Below are 9,682 nucleotides of genomic sequence, written 5' to 3'. Positions count from 1 at the left end.
TTTTTAAAGTTATATGTTTTTGCCTTCCCCGCCTGTCTTTGTTTTCTACATTTTAAGTGAAAAGTAACTATATTGTGGTCGCTATTCCCAAGGTTTTCCCGCACAGTTACATTACCAACCAGCTCTGCGTTGTTGGAAATGATCAGATCCCACAAGGCATCACTTCTTGTTGGGTCCTCCACAAACTGGCCCATAAAATTATCCTGCAATAAATTTAGGAATTGTCGCCCCTTTGTAGTTTTAGCCAACCCCGGACCCCAATCTATATCTGGATAGTTATAATCTCCCATTATTACCACTGTACCTGCCCGGGCGGCCTCTCTATTTGTTTATACAGCCGACCTTCTATCTCTTCAGTGATATTAGGGGGTCTGTAGATTACACCAGATATTATTTTTTCAGTATTTCCCTCCTTTTGTAATTCTACCCACAGTGATTCCACCTCCTCAGAATCATCACACACTATGGCATCGTTCACACTGACTTTCATACCACTTCTTACATACAGACAGACTCCACCACCTTTTCTGTTCATTCTATCCTTGCGAAACAATGTAAACCCCTGCAGATTAACGGCCCAGTCATGTGAGGAGTCCAGCCATGTCTCAGTGACCCCAACTATATCACCAGCCATGTCTCAGTGACCCCAACTATATCACCAGCCATGTCTCAGTGACCCCAACTATATCACCAGCCATGTCTCAGTGACCCCAACTATATCACCAGCCATGTCTCAGTGACCCCAACTATATCACCAGCCATGTCTCAGTGACCCCAACTATATCACCAGCCATGTCTCAGTGACCCCAACTATATCACCAGCCATGTCTCAGTGACCCCAACTATATCACCAGCCATGTCTCAGTGACCCCAACTATATCACCAGCCATGTCTCAGTGACCCCAACTATATCACCAGCCATGTCTCAGTGACCCCAACTATATCAATATGTTACTCCAGTATCAAGGCCTCAAGCTCCCCCATTTTATTTGCTCGGCTTCTGGCATTTGTGAACATACACTTTACATTTCCATTAAGTTTTACACATATAGTCTCACTAATGGGATTTTCAGCGTTATTGGGGTTAATGTTATTATTTGAGTTATAAGGGCTAATTGTACTATTTAAGTTATTGGGGCTAATGGGATTTTTTGCGTTATTGCGTCTAACGTTGTTATTTAAGTTATTGGGGCTAACAGTATTTTTTGAGTTAATGGGGCTTATTGTAGTTATTGGGGCTAATGGAATTTTTTGAATTATTGGGATTACAATTTTTCGGGCTACATTTATTTTTACAGCTGGTTTGTAACGCATGAATCTCCACTGCTCTTAACCTCCCCCCACAGGACTCCTCTCCACCCACCATTATGTCCTGACCCCTCTCTAACCTATCCATCCCACTGTCTGCTTTCTTCCTCCCCCCACTCACCTAGTTTGATGGATTATGAGTCTTGATTCTTCTGCAGGTAGAATGAAGTCTCACAATATCCTAAAACTATAATCTCAATATGGCAATAATTAATTATTTTAATTTATTTATTCACCAATCTAAATGGTATAATTCCATCCACATTATCCCAATTAGTCTTAATTAAATGGAATACCATTTTTGTATCTCTTACCAAGTCTATGTAAGAACCTCTCTTCTGGTCCTAGGAACGCTGAACAGTCCATCTCATCCTCATGGATAGCCATTAGTCTGGTACCATGTGATCAGTCCTGCTTGCTGGAAACTCACATGGCTTCCATCTTGTGGACCTCTTTCAGTGGAAGACCTCTTTGTCTGTCTAAGTCTTTCCAGTTCCACAGTCCCTAAGATCTGGTTTACCAGACTTTTTAATTAGTTAGACACACCCTCCTATATTGGAATTCCCCAATGAATGTAGGTTGGGCATGTACATATGGTAAGGACTATGACATCACTGTAATACCCAGAGTGCATTGAGCAGATCACCCATAATGCCTTTCCTGTTGGTGTAATGTCAATTACCTATCCGCTAGGGGGTACTATTGCATAAGCAATTAGCATCATTACCATTAAGGGTTAACTGTCAATAACTGGTCTTAAACCCACTTTCCACACTTGAAATATGGAGCCATAATTAACAATTCAGGAATTATTTTTGACATAAGTAATTAAAATCTGGATTCCCATAGACATCTTGGAGCCTACCAAGACATCCAAATTTATTGGAGAGATAAGAGCACCACGGAGGTCTATTTCACACAGACGTGAGGATCTCTCTGTCTAGTCTTGGTAATTGATTGTTAGTTACAATAACATACACAAAGTCTATACTTGAGACCTTTCCGCCAGGTATTAGGAATGGTGTGTGTGCGGGGCCCCCATATTATATAGAGAGGAGCTGCAGGAGCCAGCAGAAGATGGTGTGTGCGGGGCCCCCATAGTTATATATAGAGAAAAGCTGCAGGAAGCAGAAGATGGTGTGTGCGGGGCCCCCATAGTTATATAGAGGAGCTGCAGGAAGCAGAAGATGGTGTGTGCGGGGCCCCCATAGTTAAATATAGAGAAAAGCTGCAGGAAGCAGAAGATGGTGTGTGCGGGGCCCCCATAGTTATATATAGAGAGGAGCTGCAGGAAGCAGAAGATGGTGTGTGCGGGGCCCCCATAGTTATATATAGAGAGAAGCTGCAGGAAGCAGAAGATGGTGTGTGCGGGGCCCCCATAGTTATATATAGAGAGGAGCTGCAGGAAGCAGAAGATGGTGTGTGCGGGGCCCCCATAGTTATATATAGAGAGGAGCTGCAGGAGCCAGCAGAAGATGGTGTGTGCGGGGCCCCCATAGTTATATATAGAGGAGCTGCAGGAAGCAGAAGATGGTGTGTGTGGGGCCCCCATAGTTATATATAGAGGAGCTGCAGGAAGCAGAAGATGGTGTGTGCGGGGCCCCCATAGTTATATATAGAGAGGAGCTGCAGGAAGCAGAAGATGGTGTGTGCGGGGCCCCCATAGTTATATATAGAGAGAAGCTGCAGGAAGCAGAAGATGGTGTGTGCGGGGCCCCCATAGTTATATATAGAGAGGAGCTGCAGGAAGCAGAAGATGGTGTGTGCGGGGCCCCCATAGTTATATATAGAGAGGAGCTGCAGGAAGCAGAAGATGGTGTGTGCGGGGCCCCCATAGTTATATATAGAGAGGAGCTGCAGGAGCCAGCAGAAGATGGTGTGTGCGGGGCCCCCATAGTTATATATAGAGGAGCTGCAGGAAGCAGAAGATGGTGTGTGTGGGGCCCCCATAGTTATATATAGAGAGGAGCTGCAGAAGATGGTGTGTGCGGGGCCCCCATAGTTATATATAGAGGAGCTGCAGGAAGCAGAAGATGGTGTGTGCGGGGCCCCCATAGTTATATATAGAGGAGCTGCAGGAAGCAGAAGATGGTGTGTGCGGGGCCCCCATAGTTATATATAGAGAGAAGCTGCAGGAAGCAGAAGATGGTGTGTGCGGGGCCCCCATAGTTATATATAGAGGAGCTGCAGGAAGCAGAAGAGGGTGTGTGTGGGGCCCCCATAGTTATATATAGAGAGAAGCTGCAGGAAGCAGAAGAGGGTGTGTGTGGGGCCCCCATAGTTATATATAGAGAGGAGCTGCAGGAAGCAGAAGAGGGTGTGTGCGGGGCCCCCATAGTTATATAGAGAGAAGCTGCAGGAAGCAGAAGATGGTGTGTGCGGGGCCCCCATAGTTATATATAGAGGAGCTGCAGGAAGCAGAAGAGGGTGTGTGCGGGGCCCCCATAGTTATATATAGAGAGAAGCTGCAGGAAGCAGAAGATGGTGTGTGCGGGGCCCCCATAGTTATATATAGAGGAGCTGCAGGAAGCAGAAGAGGGTGTGTGCGGGGCCCCCATAGTTATATAGAGAGAAGCTGCAGGAAGCAGAAGATGGGGTGTGCGGGGCCCCTATTCACTACACATGCTGCGGAGGGCCCCAGTTACATATATATATTGATAATTGCTCTGTATATGTGAACGGCAATTATGAAAACATTAGACGACTCTTTTCTATATAATTTATTGTCCATTAGATGTTTTAGCCGATTACTTTACATTAATGTCTATGTGTAATTGTATCTTCTATAAATCTCCATGATTATCCTACAGGAAATCCCAGTAATGAGGGAAACGTCATGTTATCTGTGAGTGATAAAGATGGAGAGATCATGGAGCGCTCCTCAGCAGAAGATGGAGAGATCATGGAGCGCCCCTCAGGAGAAGATGGAGCGATCATGGAGCGCTCCTCAGGACAAGATGGGCAGATCAGGGAGCGCTCCTCAGCTGAAGATGGAGAGATCATGGAGCGCTCCTCAGGAGAAGATGGAGAGATCATGGAGCGCTCCTCAGCAGAAGATGGAGAGATCATGGAGCGCTTCTCAGCAGAAGATGGAGAGATCATGGAGCGCCCCTCAGGAGAAGATGGAGAGATCATGGAGCGCTCCTCAGGAGAAGATGGAGAGATCATGGAGCGCTCCTCAGGAGAAGATGGAGAGATCATGGAGCGCTCCTCAGGAGAACATGGAGAGATCATGGAGCGCTCCTCAGGACAAGATGGAGAGATCATGGAGCGCTCCTCAGGAGAATATGGAGAGATCATGGAGCGCTCCTCAGGAGAATATGGAGAGATCATGGAGCGCTCCTCAGGAGAAGACCTCCTTATCCCTAATGTCCATCCAGATCTATCATATAATAATCCCCCTGATCATCAGGAACCTTTTCCTCACCAACCACACATTGTCACCACAAGGACAGGTCAGGAAGGGGGGAAAAAGAATCAATGTGATGAATGTGGGAAAGAGTTTACAAAAAGATCATCTCTTATTACACACAGAAAATGTCACACAGGAGAGAAGCTGTATGTGTGCACAGAATGTGGGAAATGCTGTAAAAAGCAATCGCATCTTGTTATACATGAGAGAATTCACACAGGAGAAAAGCCATATTCATGTTCAGAATGTGGGAAATGTTTTACAAGTTCATCAGATCTTGCTAAACATAAGAGAACTCACACAGGAGAGAAGCCGTATTCATGTTTAGAATGTGGGAAATGCTTTAAAAGTAAATCAGATCTGGCTAAACATAAGAGAACTCACACTGGAGAAAAGCCATATTCATGTTCAGAATGTGGGAAATGTTTTGCACAAAAACCACGTCTGGTTACACATGAGAGAATTCACACAGGAGAGAAGCCGTATTCATGTTTAGAATGTGGGAAATGTTTTCCAGCCAAATCATATCTTGTTATACATGAGAGAATTCACGCAGTAGAGAAGGCATATCCATGTTCAGAATGTGGAAAACGTTTTACACAAAAATCCTATCTTGTTACACATGTGAGAATTCACACAGGAGAGAAGCCTTATTCATGTTTAGAATGTGGGAAATGCTTTAAAGCTAAATCAGATCTTGTTAAACATGAGAGAGTTCACACAGGAGAGAAGCCATTTTCATGTTCAGAATGTGAGAAATGCTTTATAAGTAAATTCCAGCTTGTTACACATAAGAGAATTCACACAGGAGAGAAGCCATTTTCTTGTTCAGAATGTGAAAAATGCTTTAGAAGTAAAATCCAGCTTATTACACATCAAAGAATTCACACAGGAGAAAAACTACATTCATGTTCCGAATGTGCAATATGTTTTCCATGTAAATCACATCTCTCTGTACATGAGAGAATTCACACAGGAGAGACGTCATATGTATGCTCAGAGTGTGGGAAATGTTTTACATCTAAATCAGGTCTTGTTAGGCATGAGAGAGTTCACACAGGAGAGAAGCCATATTCATGTTCAGAATGTGGGAAATGCTTTACACAAAAAGCACTGCTTGTTACGCATGTGAGAAGGCACACAGGAGAGAAGTCATATGTATGCTCAGAATGTGGGAAATGTTTTACATTTAAATCAAATCTTATTGCACATGTGAGAAGTCACACAGGTGAGAAACCATATTCATGTTCAGAATGTGGGAAATGCTTTACACAAAAAGCACCGCTTGTTACACATGTGAGAATTCATACAGGAGAGAAGCCATATTCATGTTCAGAATGTGGAAAATGCTTTACACAAAAAACAGTGCTTGTTAAACATGTGAGAAGTCACACAGGAGTGGAGCCGTATTCATGCTCAGAATGTGGAAAATCGTTTACTTATAAATCAGCTCTTGTTACGCATGAGAGAATTCACACAGGAGTGAGGCCATATTCATGCTCAGAATGTGGGAAATTGTTTACATGTAAATCAGCTCTTGTTACGCATGAGAAAAGTCACACAGGAGTGAAGCCACATACATGTTCAGAATGTGGGAAATGTTTTATAAATAAATCAGATCTTGCTCGGCATGAGAGAATTCACACAGGAGAGAAGTCTTATTCATGTTCAGAATGTGCGAAATGTTTTAGAAATAAATCAGATCTTGTTAGACACCAGAGAATTCACACACGAGAGAAGTCGTATTCATGTTCAGAATGTGGGAAATGTTTTATAAATAAATCCGATCTGGTTAAACATGAGAGAAGTCACAAAGGAGATAAGTCAAATTCATGTTTAGAATGTGGGAAATGCTTTATATATCAATCAGCTCTTTCTAGACATAAGAGAATTCACACAAGAGAGAAGTCTCATCAGTCAAACCTCCCAGTGAGTTGTTGAAAGTGAAAGGATTCTAAGGGAGATGGTCCTTGATAGAAATGACATGTGGCCTAAGTCCTATACAACAGTATCCGTGGCTTCGTTGCTGGATATCTATATACATGCCTCTAGAGATGAGCGAACTTACAGTAAATTTGATTCGTCACGAACTTCTCGGCTCAGCAGTTGATGACTTTTCCTGCGTAAATTAGTTCAGCCTTCAGGTGCTCCGGTGGGCTGGAAAAGGTGGATACATTCCTAGGAAAGAGTCTCCTAGGACTGTATCCACCTTTTCCAGCCCACCGGAGCACCGGAAAGCTGAACTAATTTATGCAGGAAAAGTAATCAACTGCCGAGCTGAGAAGTTCATGACGAATCGAACTTACTGTAAGTTTTCTCATCTCTACATGCCTCTTAATGGCTGAATGTGGGAAATCTCTCAGAGCTCACACTCATTATTAATATTAATAGAGGAATCTTCTGGTATTAACCCTTCTGACCCCTCCTTGTCTTCTCACGTCAGATCATTGGATACACCCAGACTTTTATTTCCTCCTTCAGAAGTTATTGGAGTAAAACCAGGTCAGATGCGCCATTTCTTATAGCTAAAAACATTAAAAATAAACTGAATTATATATTTCTTTTATTTTCCAGATATACATACAAATATCATTACATAGATATTATTATCATGTACATATGTAATTACACTAATCCGTAAACGTATCTATACCCCCTACCCCACTGAGAGAAAAACAACCAACAGAACCTTTTATATACATCTTTTTTTAAATTTTTATAGTGTATGCAGGAAAGTTAGTGTAGCATGTGGTATGATGTATAGTGTATGGACATCTGTGCTGTATACTATAGTGTCATGCATATAATGTATGCAGGAATGTTAGTGTAGTATGATGTATAGTGTATGGACACCTGTGCTGTATATTGTACTGTCATGTATATAAAGTATAGTGTAGAGAACCTGTGCTGTATATTGTACTATCATGTATATAATGTATGCAGGAATGTTAGTGTAGCATGTGGTATGATGTATAGTGTAAGGACACCTGTGCTGTATATTGTACTGTCATGTATATAATGTATGCAGGAATGTTAGTGTAGTATGTGGTATGATGTATAGTGTAAGGACACCTGTGCTGTATATTGTACTATCATGTATATAATGTATGCTGGAATGTTAGTGTAGAATGTGGTATGATGTATAGTGTAGGGAACCTGTGCTGTATATTGTACTGTCATTTATATAAATGTATGCTGGAATGTTAGTGTAGTATGTGGTATGATGTATAGTGTAGAGAACCTGTGCTCTATATTGTACTGTCATGTATATAATGTATGCAGGAATGTTAGTGTAGTATGTGGTATGATGTATAGTGTAAGGACACCTGTGCTGTATAGTGTACTATCATGTATATAATGTATGCAGGAATGTTAGTATAGCATGTGGTATGATGTATAGTGTAGGGAACCTGTGCTGTATATTGTACTATCATGTATATAATGTATGCAGGAATGTTAGTGTAGCATGTGGTATGATGTATAGTGTAGGGAACCTGTGCTGTATATTGTACTATCATGTATATAATGTATGCAGGAATGTTAGTGTAGTATGTGGTATGATGTATAGTGTATGGACACCTGTGCTGTATATTGTACTGTCATGTATATAAATGTATGCAGGAATGTTAGTGTAGTATGTGGTATGATGTATAGTGTATGGACACCTGTGCTGTATATTGTACTGTCATGTATATAATGTATGCAGGAATGTTAGTGTAGTATGTGGTATGATGTATAGTGTAGAGAACCTGTGCTGTATATTGTACTATCATGTATATAATGTATGCAGGAATGTTAGTGTAGCATGTGGTATGATGTATAGTGTAGGGAACCTGTGCTGTATATTGTACTGTCATGTATATAATGTATGCTGGAATGTTAGTGTAGCATATGGTATGATGTATAGTGTAGGGAACCTGTGCTGTATATTGTACTGTCATGTATATAATGTATGCAGGAATGTTAGTGTAGTATGTGGTATGATGTATAGTGTAAGGACACCTGTGCTGTATATTGTACTATCATGTATATAATGTATGCTGGAATGTTAGTGTAGTATGTGGTATGATGTATAGTGTAGGGAACCTGTACTATATATTGTACTGTCATGTATATAATGTATGCAGGAATGTTAGTGTAGCATGTGGTATGATGTATAGTGTAGGGAACCTGTGCTGTATATTGTACTATCATGTATATAATGTATGCTGGAATGTTAGTGTAGAATGTGGTATGATGTATAGTGTAGAGAACCTGTGCTGTATATTGTACTGTCATGTATATAATGTATGCAGGAATGTTAGTGTAGTATGTGGTATGATGTATAGTGTAAGGACACCTGTGCTGTATATTGTACTATCATGTATATAATGTATGCTGGAGTGTTAGTGTAGAATGTGGTATGATGTATAGTGTAGGGAACCTGTGCTGTATATTGTACTGTCATGTATATAATGTATGCAGGAATGTTAGTGTAGCATGTGGTATGATGTATAGTGTAGGGAACCTGTGCTGTATATTATACTGTTGTACTATGTTGTGAATGTATTATTTGTTGTATACGTTATTGACGTTTTATTGCTAATAAAGTTATTTTCATCAGAAATACCTTTTTGCTTTTTTTTTTTTTACCCGCTCATATTCATATTCTCATAAGTATTCATACGGTCTTATCCTACACACTAAACATTAAATCTGTTCATCTATCCTGGGTACAGACCCCTCCCCCCCCCCCCCCCCCCCCCCCAGTGATCATCAGTCTTCCAAAAAATAGGAATTTAACTATGAAAGTTCCTTTATCTCCCAAGCGTCTATTACTCTAACCTGATGTCCACCATTAACCCGGTAGATGCCGTGATCAATACAGATCACTGCATCTGGGGCAATGTGGCGCTTTGATCGGATCGCCCACAGCACTGCCGCAGGGATCCGATCATCGAAAATGGCGGCCATCATCCTGGG

The 9,682-nt window shown here is 41.6% G+C and overlaps 1 protein-coding gene across 1 annotated transcript; it reads left to right on the top strand.

Annotated features, from left to right (window-relative positions):
• The first annotated feature begins 4,503 nt into the window (after nucleotides 1-4,503).
• LOC130306683 (zinc finger protein 260-like) lies at nucleotides 4,504-6,820 on the top strand. Its single transcript, XM_056552119.1, has one exon. The coding sequence runs from the start codon at nucleotides 4,508-4,510 to the stop codon at nucleotides 6,659-6,661; it is 2,154 nt and encodes a 717-aa protein (XP_056408094.1). The 5' UTR covers nucleotides 4,504-4,507; the 3' UTR covers nucleotides 6,662-6,820.
• The last annotated feature ends 2,862 nt before the right edge of the window (nucleotides 6,821-9,682 follow it).

The sequence above is a fragment of the Hyla sarda genome, unplaced genomic scaffold (assembly GCF_029499605.1).
Source record: "Hyla sarda isolate aHylSar1 unplaced genomic scaffold, aHylSar1.hap1 scaffold_1387, whole genome shotgun sequence".
NCBI lineage: Eukaryota > Metazoa > Chordata > Amphibia > Anura > Hylidae > Hyla > Hyla sarda.
This window is presented reverse-complemented; position numbering and strand designations above follow the sequence as displayed.

Excerpts from the sequence above, each read along its gene's own strand:
- LOC130306683 (XM_056552119.1), top strand. The coding sequence starts at position 4,508 with ATGGAGCGCTCCTCAGGAGAACATGGAGAGATCATGGAGCGCTCCTCA.